Here is an 18,732-nt window from a genome sequence, read left to right on the forward strand (position 1 = left end):
ACAGACAACCAGAACGCTGTGGGGGCTGGGGTGGGGGTGAGACTTTTTCAGTGTTTTATTTCTTATCAATTTATGGAGCTCCTGGCCAGAGCCCAGAACAAGCCTTCTTTCAGAATGAAGTACCACTGATAAGCACTCTTTGCATGGTTTACAAACAGCTGCAAACCCACAGGACACAGTTATGTTATCTAACCTGCATTTGACCAGTTTATTACCAAAACATCGCAGGAGCATTGTCAAATGCCTTGCTGAAATCAGGAGCATTCCATGACCCACAATAACGCTAGCGGTGAGCGATCCACTCACTAACGGTGAGCGAGGGAGCGCCCCGGGAGAGAAGATGGGCGCCATCCTAAGGAGCCTCCTGGGCTGAGCGTTGTGTTCCCTGGTGAGAGGTGAGGGCCGGAGGTGCGGGAGCGGCCTGGCGGGTTGGGAGGCCGGGACGGGGCCATGGTGAGGGGCCGAGGGCCCGCCTGCCCTTTGCCCTTTCCTCTCATCGTTGCTGGAACTTCCCCGGTCCCCGAGGCCGCCTGCCAGGATTTTGCAGAGCAAGCTGGGGAGCTTGGCAACTGGGGCTGGGAAGGGAAAGGAGAGTGGGCTTCCTGGAGCTGCAGTTTACAATGTTTTGGCAGCGGGGGGGTTCTGCTTGCGAGGGGATGAGGAAGGCTGGATGATGGGGACACGGGTGGCCAGGAGGGAGGCGGAAATGCACGTGCCACAGACACCATCTGGAGGACCTCCCCTCGCACCCAGCCCCACCGCAAGGCCACCTGCATTGAGGGTAGTTCTCCCCCATCTCTCAGTTGTGTTAACTCAATCAGCTTCTGTGCACAGTAAACAAGTGTGGGCGAACAAGTGTGGCTCCCCCTCCCCCGAAATTTTTGGTAAGGGGACAAAGACCAGGAGGAGGAGCTTAATTAGATCACGACTAATTAGATTAGTTGCTAATTAAGTATTTAAGCTTCCCTCTCCCAGTCTTTGCCCCCCTACTGAAAATTTTCTGGCTACGGTCCTGTACTAACCCAGATTTATTCATAACAAATCCCAGCTGACATCTAGTAACCACTCCATTGTTTTCAAGAGGTTTTCAGTCTGACCACTTTATAATCTGATCTCGGTGGGTAGCCGTGTTGGTCTGAAGCAGCAGAACGAAGTTTGAGTCCAGTGGCACCTTTAAGACCAACAAAGTTTTATTCAAGATATAAGCTTTTGTACCTGTACCTGAAGAAGTGCGCTTGCACACAAAAGCTCATACCTTGAATAACACTTTGTTGGTCTTAAAGGTGCCACTGGACTCAAACTTCGTTCTGCTGCTTCAGACCAACACGACTGCCCCACCTGAATCTACATCATAATCTGCTCTAGTATCCCCACCAGTGTTCCCTCTAAGCTGAGTTAGTGTGAGCCAGCTCACAGTTTTTTAGCCTCCGGCTCACACATTTTTGTCTTAGCTCAGGAAAAATGGCTCCAGAGCCAACTAATTCATGCAGTAGCCAAATCGCTCGCTCACAACTTTAATGCCAGGAGCTCCCAAAGTAGAATTTTTGCTCACAGGACTCCACAGCTTAGGGGGAGCATTGATCCCCACTGGTATAAAAGGCAAACTATAGTTGCTCAGTAGTTTCCTGGGTCTTCCTTCTTCTACACTGGGATAACAATTTCCTCTCTAGTCTTGTGGCGCCTCACCTGAAATCCTGAATAGCTGCTGCTGGTCAGGAGTGGACAATACTGATCCTGACAGACCAACTATAAAGCAGCTTCACATGTAATTTTGCTTTCGCTTTTACATAAAGATGAAGAATTCCAGCATTATATAGTCACTTTCCCTTCAGGCTCCTACTACCTGCACCTCATCAAGTCAATAATCCTATTGATTAGGATCAGTTCAAGGACAGTTGATTCCACTCAACTACAATAATATTTTCACTAGCATGCCGCATGAGATTACTATGTTCATCCTACGTTTTTCTGTATTTCTATAGTATTGCTGTACATTTTGAACTTATTAATATGCTACTCTGTGTTCCTTTTCTGCTGCATCTGCTCTTTGAACAAGTTCAGCGGCTACATTCCAGTCACAGAAGTTGTCCCACCAAGTCTGTGTTATACTCAATATGTTAAAATTTCCCTTGTTGTACTAGGAGTTCAAGTTTATCATGTTTCTTTCCCACACACTGAGCATTAGTATGCAAACATCAACAGCCATAAATATTACGCTCCAATATCTTTTCTGACACTTTCTTTAGGCACCTGCACAACTCCCCCAGAAGCACCTAAATACCTGGCTTTTAGTAATTTAGTACCTTTGAGCTTATGCCGCCATTCGTCACAGGATCCAGTTTTTACGCCCTCCTGATCAATTTCATCAGGTTTCCAAAGACTTCCTTTCCAGTTCTCATGAGAAGCAGTCCATCCATCACCAGTAGACTGGGCTGTAGTCCCAGAAGGCAAACTCCTTTTGACAATATCATCTCCATAGCCCAGCATACACCTGTTCTCTTGCTGGGGTCCTCTACCTCTTAGAGGAAGAACAGATCAGAACCCTACCTGAGGTACCTCACCTTTCTTCCTGTGGCCAACAGTTTCATTCATCCCCACGTGGATGAGCAACACAGCATTACAATCGGAAGGCTTGTTAATTCTCTGCAACCTGTTGGTCACATTGCAGCTCTCTGGATCAGTGGTTCTCAACCTTCCTACTACCGCGACCCTTTAATACAGTTCCTCATGTTGTGGTGACCCCCAACTATAAAATTATTTTCGTTGCTATCATAAGACCATCGAAAATTTGTGTTTTCCGATGGTCTTAGGCGACCCCTGTGAAAGGGTCGTTCGACCCCCAAAGGGGTCGCGACCCACAGGTTGAGAACCGCTGCTCTAGATATATCATGAGCTGACAGGTCTATGCGAACATACGAAGCTGCCTTTTACAGAGTCAAACTACTGGTTTTTACTAACTAGGTGCTCTCTGCTACAACTGGCAGTGGCTCTCCAGGGTGTCAGGCAAAGGTCTGACACTTTACCTCATCCCAGATCCTTTTAACTGGACAAAATTCAAAAGATTGGACCAGGGACCTTCTGCATGTATGGCAGATACTCTATAGTCAGGGGTGTCGAACCCATTTGTTATGAGGGCCGGATTTGACATAAATTTATTCCACTGGAGTCCCACATTAAGAGGGTGTGTGCAATGTTCCCTCTAAGCTGTGGAGTCTTGTGAGCAAAAATTCTACTTTATGAGCTACTAGCACTAAAGTTGTGAGCAAGTGATTTGGCTACTGCATAAATTAGTTTGCTCTGGAGCCATCTTTCCTGAGCTAAGACAAAAATGTGTGAGCCGGAGGCTAAAAAACTGTGAGCTAGCTCACACTAACTCAGCTTAGAGGGAACACTGGGTGTGTGTTTGTTAAAACTAATATTTATCTGCAAACCTGAAGTTCCTTGAGTTTGCAGAACTCTATATTTTAACTGTGGTTAGTCCCAATCCCCCCCCCCCCAAATTTAAAATAAAAAAAAATATAAATGGTCTGAGCCTACGACCCGGGGAAGACCATGAAATGGCTGAGCACTGCAAGCTCCCCCCCCCTCCCTCCAGGTCAGAGTGGCAGTGGCTCTCCAGGGTCTCAGGGTCCTTTTTTACGGGGTGGTATGAGATAATAGTTTTGGGTGTCTTCTTCAGCACTTGTTCTGCTATTATTCCATTGCAGCTCCACATTAGGAGGGTGTGTGTGTGTGTTAAAACTAATACTTCTCTGCAAAACTGGAGTCCCTCGAGTTTGCAGAACTTTATATTTTAACTCTGGCTGGTTCCAAACCTTCCCCCTCCCTGCACCCTTAAAATGTGGCTGCTTAAATTGGAAAGGTGGGGAAATAGTGGGATTTTGCAAAGCAAGTTTTAAAATAAAAAAGGAAGCACAATGATCATAGCAGAAAGATCCCCCCCCCCTCGAGCTCCTACCTGTGAGGAGGACTACAGAGACCCCCGAGCGGTGGCTGGGAAGTTTGGCAGCCTCGCCCTCTGCTTCCTGCTTTCAGAGGCTGAAAGCCCACCCTCTGCTCTTTATACCCCAAGGCAGCTCAAGCTCAGAACGAGGGGGGAGGTTTGACACCCCTGTTCTATGTGTATGTTAAGCGCTCTCGAGTTGCTTTGGACTTATGTAGACTCACTGAATTAATGACTTCCAAAAATGTCCTATCATTAACATTGTTGTTCAGGGCTTGCAATCTGAGGGCCATGGCTTCCTTGATTGAGTGAATACATCTCATGTTGGGTCTTCCTCTTTTCCATACTGTCTCTTCCAGTAAGTCTCATCTTCTTATAGTGTGATCAAAGTATGATAGCCCCAATTCCAGGCTTGACTTGATCTAGAACTCACTTGTTTGTATTTTTGGTGGTCCACCACGGTATCCATAAAACTCTTTTCCAACACCACATTTCAAAGGACCAATGTTCCTCCTATAAGCTTTCTTCAGTGTTCAACTTCCACACCCATACATAGTAACAGAGAATACTATGGTATGAATTATCTTGATCTTGGTCACCAGTGACACACCTTTACACTTTACACCAGTGACACACCTTCACGGCAGCCCTCCCCAGTCACAATCTTCTCCTGATTTCTTGGGTGCTGTCTCCTTTTTGTTTTGTTGATGAGAGAAAATCTTGAACAATTTCAATTTCTTCATTGTCAACCTTAAAGTTGTATAATTCCTCAGCAGTTATTACTTTTGTCTTCTTGATTTTCAGCTGCAAGCCTGCTTGGGCACTTCTTGCTTTAGCCTTCATCAGTAGTCCTTCCAAGGCTTCACTATTTTCTTCCAGTGATATGTTATCATATGTGTATCTCAAACTCGTAAATGTTCCTTCCACCAATATTCACTCCACCTTCATTGAAATCTAATCCAGCTTTCCTTATACGTCTTGCATAGAGATTGAAGCAACAAGGAGATAAAATACAGACTCCATGGAAGAGATAGGAAGATAAAATACATGTCTGACATCTTTGCCAACTGGAAACCATTCTGTTTCTCCATATTAACAGTAGCCTCTTGCCCAGCGTACAAGTTGCACATCAAAACAATCCTATGTTGTGGCATACTTTCTAAAACTGCAGGTTCTTCTTCAGAAGATTCTTCTTTGAGGGAATCTGTCATCCTTTCATCTCTTCTGTATAGTTCTTCAGTATATTGTTCCCATCTTTTCTTTATTTTGCTGTGTTCATTTAATGTATTTTCATGCTGATCTTTCAGCATGCCTAATTGTGCTTTAAATTTCTCTTTGATTTTTTGGCTCTTGCGGAACAGATCTCTTGTTCTTCCCTTTTTGTTGTTCTCTTCTATGTCTCTACAATGGTCATCATAATGGTTCTCTTTGCTCCTATGTGCAAATCATCGGAACACTGCATTTAGACTTCTGATTCTATTTCTGTTATCTTTTACTTTTGCTTCTTATCTGTCTTCGGCAGGGGTCATTTCGTAGAAAAAGAGGTGCAGGAGCTCATTAGCATAACTTACTAGCATAACTTATTTGCATATGCCACACCCCCGGACATCGCCGGAAGTGTATCAGAAGGCAACACCCATCACTCAGGCTCCACTGGACTGTTTTGGATTGCTAGCTATGGGGAGGGGAGAATGCACAGATCTGCCCTCATAAAGGAGGGAGACTTTGTACCTGAAGGCGGGCCAGAGGGGGCGGCTCTGCAACTTATTTGGCTGCTTCTTGCTCTTGTGGTCCAACTGAGGGCTGCTAGGAGCAGGGCGTGGGGCTCCTTACTGGGCTCCTTACTGCCCGAGCTCCACTCTTGTGTGCTCCTGCAGGAAATGACCCCTGGTCTTTGGCAATTTTAAGTTTCTTCAGTCATCCACGGACACTTTTCATTTCTTTTGGAAACAGGAATATTCTTTGCACATTCTTCCTTGCTAATAATCTCTAGTTTCAACCCACATTTCTTCCAGTTCATGTTCACAAATGTAATCCTTCCATGGTCTTTACACTCATCAGAAATATTGTTTAGATCATATTTTGCCATGATGAATGTTCTGGTGTTTTTCTTGATTTTTATTCTAATTTTTGATAATAACTCATGGCCTGTACTACAATCAGCTCCTGGTCTTATTTTAGCAAAGAGAATAGAATTTGTCCATCTTCTGTTTCCAACTGTGTAATCTATTTGATTTCTCTATTGGCCATCCAGTGATGTCTATGTACAGGCGTCTTGTTGTAGTTGCTTGAACGGAATGAGGATCGAAGCAGAGGGCGGGGTAAAGAAGGGGGCGGGGCTTCACCACGTGACGCCCCCGCCCCCTAGAGGTTCTCTTCCGGAGCTCCGTACCTGAGAGCTCCCCCCCGACTAGAGCCCTGTCTATGTATACAATTGTCTGTTCAGTTGCTTGAAACCTGATCACAATGAATAAAATGTTGTTTTCACAGAATTCTATGCGCTGCTCTTCTGTTCCATTTCTTGCTTCACGCCCCAGTCTTCCAACAATATTTGATTCTACTGTGTTTCCTGCTCTTGCTTTCCAGTCAACAATGACTATCAGCGCATCTGCTTTAGGTGTGTTATCAATTTCTTCCTGGACGCTTGCATAAAAACTTTCAATTTCTTCCTCTTCAGGATCTGTAGTTGAGATGTAAACATGGCGAGGGGGTTTATGACCTTTATGGCTCAGCTTCTTCAGCCCATTCATTCCTGGCTGTAGGAAATGAAACTGAAATTTGCTGCACTGCCCACTTGAACTATTTTTATTTACTGAATCGTTTTAGACTGTAATGGAGTTTATTTTTGTGACCCGTCCTGAGCCCGCTTGCGGGGAGGGCGGGATATAAAGTGAAATATTAAATAAATAAATAAATAAATACGGTATTACTTTTGTCAGCATTTTATGAACTTACCTAGAGATAGCAACATTAGGTACCAAGCACCACTGGGAATAAAGATTTAATAATTGCACTTGGCTTGAAAACTGGATATTAGTTACACTCTTCATCACAAGGTTTGCCCAAGGCATTTCTTAACTGCCATTCAGGCTAGGTAGCATTCCAAACACTTTGTATAAACAAACATGTTGGGGAGTTTCAGAGCATACCAACAGTGGTAACTAGGGGCTAGCGTGCACAATACACTTTTTGTCTGTGTAATCAGTCCCCACCAGCCAGTCTTTGCTGTCAGGTAATAAATGTTTATTCGACTGAACGTATGCCCTGCCGATCAAAATGCTCCAGGGTGACTCGTTATTTTACAGGCTTCTCCTTGGCTTCTGTCCCCCACCTGTCTGCATCTTAATGGACCAAAACTGCGAACAGCGTCCTACAAGAACATTTTTCTCCCCTCTGTTTCAAAGAATGTGCCATGTATGAATTGCGTGATTATGGAGACAGTAGTAATTGCCACGACCCTTCAGCGCCTTTATCCCATCTCGCAGAGTACATTCCGCTCCGTGGTTCAGTGAGAATCTTGGGATAATGGGAGTCAGCGGATGATTACAGCCCCAGTGGAGAACATCACAAGGTTGTATGCTCTGTATGGCTGTTCTGCAGTGGCGATGCAAAATCTGTTTTCTGCTGTGACCAGTGCAGAAGACAACCATAGAACTGGTGCTCAAATGCCCTCCCCTATGAGCATGTCTTGAAGGAGGACCCCTTCCCACTCAGTTCTCTGCCGACTGGAGTTCATTAAGCAGTTATGCGACAGTCCTTTTTTCAGTTTTATCTCTGTCTTGTAGGGATCCTTTTTGCCCTCGTTTTTGTCTTCTCTTGTGTGCATGTCTATATGGGTCACGACCTCTGTTTGCTGTGTTTCGGGAGAAAGTCATAAAAGTTGATTCTAGCTTTTTCCAGCCCAATGACCCTGGCTTTGGGGGCAATCCTTGGTTCCCATAAATGTGGCTCAACTGGTTCCATCAATCTGATTGCTCAAAGGATCAAGTGGGCACCAAACCAAAGGGTCTGATTTGTTAACTTGTTAAACACCCCCTTCCCCCCAGCAATTTGCACTCAAACGCTGATTTTCAACTAAACAGCTAGGTGGCACAATTTACCAATATATTAACCCGTGCCTTAATTACCTTTTGACCCAAATTTATGGTTACATTATAATCCTTTGTCCATTCTCTGTGTACTCTTCCTATTTTAAGAGAAGCTAAACGCTGAAAATAGACAGGGTACTGCATCCTAGGAAAAAGAGAGTTACCAAATACATGCACGATCATTTTAATGGCATACAATTATTTTTAAAAGCTTACACATAAGCATTACCTTCGACAATACCAGTCACCATGTTTTAAAACAGATCTAGCTTTCACATTTCGAGCCAGGTGGTTCCCATTTTTATAGCATCTCTTACAGTCGCATTATGCACGTAAATGACTAATGGTAAAAACAAGAGTGCTTTTCTAATGGTTTTTTTTCATACAATGAAAGGTTATATTTCTAAAATTGCACTACATATGTGGATTTAATATGAACGGAGCAGTTCTGTGAATGGAGCCATAGCTGATTTTGCCTTGTCATCAGGTAATAATTTCTAGCAGGAAGACAGAATGAGAAGAGGGAACTGAGACTTAAGAACAGGGAGCTCAAAAGCAAAGTGACTAAAGGAAAGTGGTAAGGTAAATAGATAGAATAGCTAAATACCTTAAAAAAGGTTGCTATGGAGACAAATTAATGGCTGAGGCAGTGCAAAATGTCCCGACGTCCCAAAAACAGCATATCTTTTAAAGTGCAACATGATGTGCCAAAAGAAATATCTATTCTGTGAATGTATTTAAGGCATGGGTATAGACAACTACTGCATTATGGTTCAGGCAAATGTACACAGTTGTTAGGAAGTTTAGATCTCAACCTCTCCCTGGCACACAAACCACTTTATAGTGCTTACACAGATCAGTTTATCTCTAGTTCGTATCGTGTTACGGTTTGAAACTTTTTTTATTTTTCCAACTGGCTTTTCTATTTCTCCATTTCAATCATACTTTGCACTGGCAGCCAGTTTATCAGAATCCTAAATAGGACAACCTAGAGAGGAATAAAGGAGGAACTGAAATTCTAAGCACAGCGGCAATTTTGAGCAACTATTACCAGCAGTCAATGGATATGAATACAAAAGGGAGAGTAACCTCAATGTTGCTTGCATTAATTTCTTTAATCAGCTGTCTGAAAGACAGGCAAAAGAAAAACGGCTGAAACTACTTACTGTTCTAAAAGCTGCTCGTATTTTCCAAATGCATCTTTTTCACTCGCAACAGCTCTCTCTTTTTCAGTCACAGCATTGTCTCTTGCTTCTCTCAAATTTCTGAAATACAGAAGTGTTGCAAAGGGAATTTTCATTTTATTCTTAAATATACAGTCTTGAGAAAGCTGTGGTGGTAAGAGTCAGTTTTGTTCGATTGATCTCCAACATATAATCTTGTTAACACACACAAACTTATTTTCATGTTCCGTTCCACTTCTGCCACGAAAGTTTCCTTTAAACTTTCAGTCCAGAGTCTGCTATCTTTCTAAAGATACTGGCCTGTATCCAACCACACAGTTTAAAAATAAAATAAAACGAAACAGTAGCCCTTTTCTTAAGAGGGAGCGGTGATTTCTGCCATTCCCTTCTTCAACTGCAGCTCTGAGAACCTCTTGAAATGTGGGCCTCCAATGGGAGGAGGGACAGGGTGGAAAATGCCACCGACTCTTAAGGAAACCTACTGTGGAATCCTAAGCAGGTCTATTCAGAATCCTACTGAAGTCTACTCCCAGGAAAGTGTTCGTAGGACTGCACTCTTAAGCACGCTTAAGTTTTCTTAACTATGTGGTCGGACATGGGCCAGTCTTACTAACTCTTACAGAAAATGTAAATGTCTGCTTTACTGTTAAGTGTTTTAGAGCATTTCTGCTTATATGCTATCCAACACATACTCGACTTCAAACGTTTGTTAGGAAGTTTAATGGAAGAAGGTTATTATTCTAAAAAAAACAGCGTCTCCAAAGGCCACCCCCCTTGAGATATTCTACTCAGCTGTCCTTGTGTTTCTTCTGTGTTATTATACAGCACTGAGAAAGGAGCAGTCTCAATACTTACATTCACAAAATGCATCTTTGGTAAACACCAAGATGCCAGACGAACAAATAACCCCCCCCCCCCCAAACAAAACACCAAAATCGCTGCTGCCTAGCAATTGCTCCTAGCCATTATTTGTCCCAGTGAGACGTCGTAAAACATTAATATACAGTCCGATCACAAAGAGAATTTAATAGTACAGCTTTGCAACCTGGGTTAAGAAATACAGTCTAGGAAGAAGCAGCATTAAAATGGGGGGGGGGGTGCTCGCGCAACTAGGCCAGAGCCCTAAACCTGGATGGTCCAAGCTAGCCTGATCTCATCAGATCTCGGAAGCTAAGCAGGGTCGGCCGTGGTGAGCACTTGGATGGGAGACCACCAGAGAAGTCCAGGGTCAGAGGCAGGCACTAGCAAACCACCTCTGAATGACTCTTGCCTTGAAATCCCTATGGGCTCACCTCACCATAAGTCGGTTGTGACTTGACAGCGCTTGAAAAGTAGATTGGGGAGAGGTGCTTGAAATTGGGAGGGTTAAAAACAGGCAGGTTAAAAACAGGTTAAAAACATGGGGACAGTTGATCGCTGGGCTGTTAGTCGTGGATCTGAGAGAAGACTGAGCGGGGGAATCTGGAGCCAGAGATAAACTGTAGGACAGCTGATGAGGTGAGGTGGAGACTGCCGAGTGAAAAAGGAGGGCTGGGGGACAAAAAAAAACCTTGCACAGGAAGGGTGCAGAGAGGGGCTGTGAACCAGGAAGCAAAACCTGCAACAAAGCAATGAAGTGAAGGGTTGAATTCCATACATGGATTTAATCAAACCAGACAAATCACTTGTTTATAAAAATTTATCGACTGCAGTTGAGCGTAACAGCTGCCTTACTGCAGCAGATTAGAAACCAGTATGAAGGCAACAGCCTTCTCCTGTCTTCTGTGCACTGAGGTATATTACTCCCGCATGAGGAAGTTCCACTGGGGTTCAATCCCGAGGACCTGTTCTGTCAACAGAGGCACTTTTCCAGGGGAAGGATTCACCATTTAGTGGAACAGATCCATGGATTCAAGCAGCTATGATGTAGTGGTCAGTAGGTTGCTCTCAGAACAGGGACATCGGTGTTCAAATGCCCACGAGGCCACGAAACTCAGGGGGTAACCTTGAGCCAGTCACTGTCCCTTGGGCCATCCAAGGTTTCACAGGAATAAGACAGAGGAGTGGAGAGCTAGGCACATTGCCCCGGAGAATGGGGTATAATACCTGCATTTCTTAAGCCTACCCAGCCAAACTGGATACCCAGTTAGCACTGAAATCAATAAGCTTAGAAGGGCAATGGTTCAGGACCGTACTGCCAAGTGGTTTATTTATTCACACAAACTCCAGCATATCAGGACTCACAGAAGTCTCCCATTTCATCTGTTCTGCAGTGATAGGCTAGAAAAGGAGCGACAAGCCTTCAGCGGGGGCCACCTGTGTTGGCTCCATTCACTTTTTGGCCAATATCACTAAGGGAAGATTACGCTAATCTGCACTGAAGGCTGATTCAGAGTGGAGACAACACAACGCAGGAAGTATAATCCTCATTTCGTACTAGCTCTACTCACTCTAAGCAACGTCACGTCACCTCGCCAGTTCCCATGCTGCATTTCAAATTGTATTGCATGGGTGCTGTTCAATGCTATTCTTATACTTTATTGCTTTTACATATTGTAAACTGCGTGGAATGTGCCATGGAAGAGAGAGAATGTGCCATGGAAGATTGATGTCCAGTAGCATTCTAGAGACCAACAAGACTTTTTCTTGGGGGGGGGGGAGTATAAGCCTTCAGAAGTTCCCTTCATCAACCACAAGTAGTAATGGAGATCTCGGGGTCTTTTTATCTCGGTCAGAAGGTGGGAGGGGTGTTGCAAGTTTTTTTGTAAGGTTGGTGGATTTCCACTCCATGATGCTGAATGTGGAGCTTTCCACCAAGATAGCTTCAAAAGGCAGCTGTGCTAGAAGACGTATGCATGCCCTGAACGCATGAAGCTGCCTTATACTGAATCAGATCCTTGGTCCAACACAGTCAGTATTGTCTACTCAGACCGGCAGCAGCTTTCCAGGGTCTCAGATGGAGGTCTTTCGTATCACCTCCTACCCGATCCTTTAACTGGAGATTCCAAGGATTGAACCTGAGACCTTCTGCACGCCAAGCAGATGCTCTTCCGCTGAGCCACAGCCTTGAAAGATGTCAACCAATTTTGGGGAGGAAAAGAAAATTAAATCAATCAACAGGAACGAAGAAGAGTGTGGGTTCGTTAAAAAATTCCACTCCCCTAGAACACATTTTCACACCAGAAGTGTTTGCATGCAACCAGTGTTCCCTCTAAGCTGAGTCAGTGTGAGCTAGCTCACAGTTTTTTAGCCTCCCGCTCACAGTTTTTTGTCTTAGCTCAGGAAGGATGGCTCCAGAGCAAACTAATTTATGCAGTAGCCAAATGGCTCGCTCACAACATCAATGTGAGTAGCTCACAAATTAGAATTTTTGCTCACAAGACTCCACATTGCATGCAACCATTTTGTACTGTCCTATTTTCTTTATAAATTCTTTCCCTGGCTTAATTTGAGACCCCTCCCCCCCAACCCCCCAAAAAAGATTAGGGCATTTTTTTTAGTTAGAGGTGTGCTTTCTTTTTTAAATTCATATTTGTAGCATCCAATATTCATTTAGTTCATATAGATGTACTTTAATATGGCAGCCCATGAAATTTCATGGCTTTTGTTCAGCAGGATGAACGCTGCCCTATTTTTAGATTTGAAAAAATATTTCCCTTAGCGGCTTTTCGCTTAAAAAAATACTAGGTTCAAGCCTCATGTTACAGTTTTATGCAGACACTTTTCACAAGGGGAGTTCCCCGTATCATGTGGTAATCATTTCATGTGAACGCTGTCTGCTCTGATGTGGCATCCTACTTATCACACAGGAAGCAGTAATCATGTAAAATGTCCTCCATGACAAACAGAAAGACCTTCAGATTGGTAAAAACAAACAAACACTGAACCATATAAAACTAATGCTGAGTCTCATTCATTCAAACCCCACACACTGACCTTGAACACTGCTTTAACTTGCTTTATTTTGTTTCTTAGAAAACTCTGGTATGGTGCTTTTAGGTCCCATCAGAATTCTTACTGTGTTAAAGCAATGATCAGTGGAACAGGAGAATCAGCATAAGAAACTTGCAAAAATGAGAAAGAACTTTGAATCTAAGTAAGGACCACACATTTGTGAGGCATCAAACCAAAGGTGGGACATGACCTATATGTGACAGCCGACTAGAAGCACGAGAGCTCTGTTGATTTTGCTGCCTACCTGAGAGTGCAAAAATGGTAGTGGGTCGGGGAGAAAAATGTGCTGCCGGGTTGCATGTGGCATGGGGCCTGAGCTAGAACACACAAAATTATATTACCAGTGAATGTTATGAATTTTGTGGTTGTCCATTTAGTTAGGATCTCGAGCAGCAGAAAATGTCTAGATGTCCTAAAAGGACTGACACATATTTAGCCACACCCAATGTCATTTTTGGATCATTCTCTCTTAAGTAAGAAGAAAACAGTTTCTGGAGAGTGGGTGGGTGGGGGGAAGTGATTACTTAATAGGGGCATAATCAATGTTCCCTCTAAGCTGTGGAGCCTTGTGTGCAATAACTCCACTTTGTGAGCTACTGGCATTAAAGTTGTGAGCGAGCGATTTGGCTACTGCATAAATTAGTTTGCTCTGGAGCCATCCTTCCTGAGCCAAGATAAAAATGTGTGAGCCGGAGGCTAAAAGACTGAGCTAGCTCACACTAACTCAGCTTAGAGGGAACACTGGGCATAATACAGTAATTCCTGAGAGCTGCAAATAAAGGGCACTTGAGTAAAATATGAAAAGGTGTGTCGATCACTTGGAAGCCACAGGGGTAGGTTCTGTCAGAATGCCTGCACCTTATTTTGGTTTATGCTCAATGCTTCCTTTACATAGGCAGTCCAGAATTTTTTTTAGGTTTACATTCCTCATACAGAAAGTCTTTTGTGAACTAACTTGGATATTATACGGGCAATGTGTGGGAAGCGATGTAGAGATTTTGCACAGCCAGTGTACATTTATTCCCCAGGTTACAAAAAAGGGAAGTTTGGATCAAAAGGCTTTCACGCTGAGTAAGAGAGTTCCCCATAGCTAGCTTCTCTATATTCTAGCAGACCGTGGGGAAACTTTGTACCAGGAAGCTTTACTTCAAGTACAGAAAAGACAAACGAATCCCAGCAGAAGCAATGCTACTTCATCTAAACAGCAGTCATTGTTCCTTCTGGTGGATACAGATCTGTACTCTGGTGAATACAGATTTCCCACAGTCCTTAGAGACACTCGAGAGTACCTCCAAAGCATAGTGTGAAATCATAGTCAAAAACCCCACTGGAGCCTCTTGAGGCAAGGGGCACGGTAGATAAATTCAGATAGATAAATTCAGACCAGGTACAATTTCTGTAACAGCGTTCCGTGCGCCTTGGTGTTTAGTCATGCCGGCCACATGACCACGGAAACGTCTTCGGACAGTGCTGGCTCTTCGGCTTGGAAACGGAGATGAGCACCGCAACCCTAGAGTCGGACTCGACTGGCTTTCGAGCAAGGGAACCTTTACCTTTTTTACAATTTCTGTGCCCCTGGTTTTTACCACAGACCTAGATGCAGCCAATTTGGAGCGTCTAGTACTGATTTGTCTTGAACCTTTAGCTACAAATAAATTCTTTAACATTAAAACATCTTAGAATACACAGCAGCTGCATTTTTTAAATCCAGCCTTTCCTTCAAGAAGCGGACGTAGGACTTTCCTTCCCCATTTTTTCTTCACAACGCTCTGTGAGGTCTGTTAGGCTGAGAGCACGGTTGACCCAGAGAGCCTCATGGCAGTGTGGATGAACCTAGGTATCTCAGATTCTGGTTTGACACTCTAACCACTACACTACATTTGGTCCTGATAAACAGCAGCAAGAGATCCACTGTAGCGTAACAAGTCAAGTGCCAAAATCTTGTTCGGCCATGACACACACATACACCCCCATTGACTCTGGGCCAGACTGAGAAATGACGGCTTACCTCACAATGTCTGTGTGAGGCTGAAATGGTACAATCCAATACATGCCACCTCAGCTCTTCGGAGGAAGAGTGTGATGCAGATGTAGTGATTTACCATAACAGAAGTAACATTTTTATTCCAATATTCCGAAATTGTGCCCTGCTTCTAAACATACTCAGCTTTCCGCCTCACAAAACAACACCTACCACCAATGCTCCCTCTAAGCTGTGGAGTCCTGAGAGCTAAAATTCTACTTTGTGAGCGACTGGCATTAAAGTTGTGAGCGAACGATTTGGCTACTGCATAAATTAGTATGCTCTGGAGCCATCCTTCCTGAGCTAAGACAAAAATGTGTCAGCTGGCGGCTAAAAAACTGTGAGCTAGCTCACACTAACTCAGCTTAGAGGGAACACTGCCTACTACCAATGTTCCCTCTAAGCTGTGGAGTCCTGAGAGCAAAAATTCTACTTTGTGAGCGACTGGCATTAAAGTTGTGAGTGAGCGATTTGGCTACTGCACAAATTAGTTTGCTCTGGAGCCATCCTTCCTGAGCGAAGACAAAAATGTGTGAGCCAGAGACTAGAAAACTGTGAGCTAGCTCACACTAACTCAGCTTAGAGGGAACACTGCCTACTACCCGTTGGGGAAAGTGAACATGCAGCCCTCTGCTTGTAAGCACAGCACTGCATCAACAGTGGCACTGAAAATTAAACAGACTGACACATCCAACAAAACCGACAGCTACTACAGACTGACATATCCAACAAAACCGACAGCTACTACAGACTGACATATCCAACAAAACCGACAGCTACTCCTGAGCTATACTAGCCAGGCCAGACCAAATGGCCAACTTAGGCCAAGCTCATCAGAGCTGGGAAGCGAAGAAGGGCCAGCCACAGTCAGCACTTGCACCGAGACCGCTAAGGAACCCCAGGGTTGCTATTTATTTATTTTATTTTATTATACTTCTATCCCGCCCTCCCCACGAACGGGCTCAGGGCGGCTCACAGTTTAGGGCACCATGTGCCAAATATAAAGACATATAAAAACAAGTAAGACAAGATGAAAACAACCATATTTTACAATTAAAGTGCTCAGTGATGTTAGTCCTTCAGTCGAATTTAGATGGCGTATTGTAAATGTGACACAAAGTCCCGATTCAGCGGTGATCGATCTATTGCGATATTGTGGCTCAATCTACTACCCCATTGTTACTAGCGATAGTGGTGGCTCCTAATTAAAACCCTGGTGGAAAAGGTGGCGGCTCCTAATTAAAAGCCTGGTGGAAGAGCTCCGTCTTGCAGGCCCTGTGGAACTGTAGAACTGTAGAAGGCCCCGCAGGGCCCTGATCTCCTCCGGAAGCTCATTCCACCAGGTAGGAGCTGCCACTGAAAAGGCCCTGGCCCTGGTTGCAGCAAGCCTGGCCTCCCCGAAGAAAACCACACAGATGGGGTCACTGTGAGTCGGTTGCTACTCCAAGGCACATTATTCATTCATAAGATGCAAAGAGGCCTGTGCATGCACCTGAAGTGTTTCTGCAAACACTGAGATGCTATGCCGCTTTCCTTGTCCACTTGTAGCCCCTTTCTGCTGCTTGGGAGGGCGACAGGGCATCCAAAATCAGGACAAAGGCCTTGGGTCTAGCTACACTCACCTATTAAACCTAACCAGTATCCATGCGGCCTTTGGTATGGCAATTCCTTTTTGCATGGTCCCACAGGTGAGCCTCCTGCATTCAGTCCACCCACGCCTCTCAGCGGAGTCTCCTACCAGCATTCCTCACCTCCAGAACAACAGAAGAGCAACGCTTTCCAACCGACACTCGCAGACGATGGAAAACACTGCCTTTATTTGCAACCCAACAGTCAATATAGGAATGTAGCGCTGGCCCTCAAAATATTGTTCCACGAGCACATGTTTCCTATCAGTTTACTGTTTTTTAAATGGTCTATAACCTTTTTAAAAAACACACGCACACCACCAAATTCTCCATTTCTCAGGGGAAGATCTTTTACGGCTAATATAAAGATTATAAATCGCTATCCCTGTTTTTACTTTTCCTTGACTGAAAAAATGATGATGTTCATCTCCCAAATAATAATAATAACGGAGAAACTCCGGCCAAAAGCAAAGCCAGTGAGCAGCTGCAACTGGAAAGGGGCAGCAAGTAGTCATAAAAATTTTTTTGCCAGAAACTTCAAAAACAGGGAGTGGGAGGCAACTGGGAAAAAGTATTATCTTCTCCGCAAAAGGCCCAGTGTGCTTTTTAAGGCAGCGCACCAACAACACCGTCAAATGTATCTACTAGACGTTGCATCAGATGTTACGCAACACACTAAACGCAGTTTAAGTGTATTCCTAAAAGACAATATAGTTTGTACATCTAGGACGTTTTAAATTTGCACCTGAAATAGGAAGTGCAAACATGACACACGGCCATTTTGAATGGGGGAAAATCTATCACACAGATTTATTTATTTATTTATTTAACTTTAGACTTGATATACCGCCCTAACCCCCCAAGGGGGGGGGGTGTCTCTGGGCGGTTCACATATTTTGCGTTCTAAGAACCTGTACTCCTAACTTGGGCCACATCTAATGTTTGGGGGGGGGTATCCTCCAGGCCGCTGGGAATTGCTATAGTCCCCCCATGAGCATATGGCGGGCTGCGCTTAGGCTTATTGCTGAGCGATGGAAATGACCCTTTGTGAATGGCTCAAAAGCCATCTACAAGGCCAAAGGCACACAAGGACACGACAGAAGGCATGGCGACTCCTGGAAGAGGACAACCAGAAGAAACTCAAAACGACAGAAAAATAAGGCTACGTAAGGCAAGGGCGACGTTTTATTCATCAGGAGTGTTATATTTACATTTTGTTTTTCTTCCACCATGCATTTCAAACCAGCACATACAGAAGCTCCTACCCAGAAACTGCACAGACTCAGACTGGCTTAGTTTCTACCAGGTGGCTGCGTCAAGTACCTTCTATCCATACCTTAAGGGCCAAAGTAGATGGGGGGGCACCTTCCTGGCCGCCGATTTAAGAATGCCACGAGGGGCCGATTCTAGCGGGGTCTGCAGCGGAGCGCTCTGGTTTCCCTCCCATGCCCTTTCAAGCGCGGAGACACCCATGGGGGCAAGATCAGGCCCTTGCAGCATTTCAAAATCACTTCAAAATGGCAGCGGTGACCCCGTGGGCAGCCAGGAGGATGCTGTCACATAGAGTTTGGCCCTAAGACCTACCATGGATGTGATTACTTAAATGAGGAGTGCACAACTCAAATGGGCTTGTGGGCTAGAATGGCCCTTGACTGGACTGCCTTAAGCGCGTTCGTTTGTTTGCTACCGAGTCTGTTCTCTACTTTCGGCTTTTATTTTTCCCTACCTTCACATGGCAGAATTTGAGATTATTTTTTTTATTATTTTTATCCCGCCCTCCCCAAAGTGGGCTTATATATATGCACTATGGCGGTTTGAAAGTCTTTCTCAAGAACTTTCCATTCTTCTTATAGAAAACAAAGGCACTTATTTCTTTCAAATTCCATTAATTTTCCAAATAGTGACATTTTATATGTTAGCTAAATTATAAATG

At 44.3% G+C, this 18,732-nt stretch overlaps 1 protein-coding gene across 1 annotated transcript in view; it reads right to left on the minus strand.

Moving 5' to 3' along the window:
- Window positions 1-18,732, minus strand: part of PIBF1 (progesterone immunomodulatory binding factor 1) — a 158,945-nt gene that overhangs the window by 97,294 nt on the left and 42,919 nt on the right. The window contains exon 10 of the mRNA XM_015406781.1: window positions 9,198-9,296. Coding sequence (XP_015262267.1) covers window positions 9,198-9,296 — 99 coding nt within the window. The remainder of the gene's footprint in view (window positions 1-9,197; window positions 9,297-18,732) is intronic.

Source organism: Gekko japonicus, unplaced genomic scaffold, assembly GCF_001447785.1.
Source record: "Gekko japonicus isolate JY-2015 unplaced genomic scaffold, Gekko_japonicus_V1.1 scaffold589, whole genome shotgun sequence".
Taxonomy (NCBI): Eukaryota; Metazoa; Chordata; class Lepidosauria; order Squamata; family Gekkonidae; genus Gekko; species Gekko japonicus.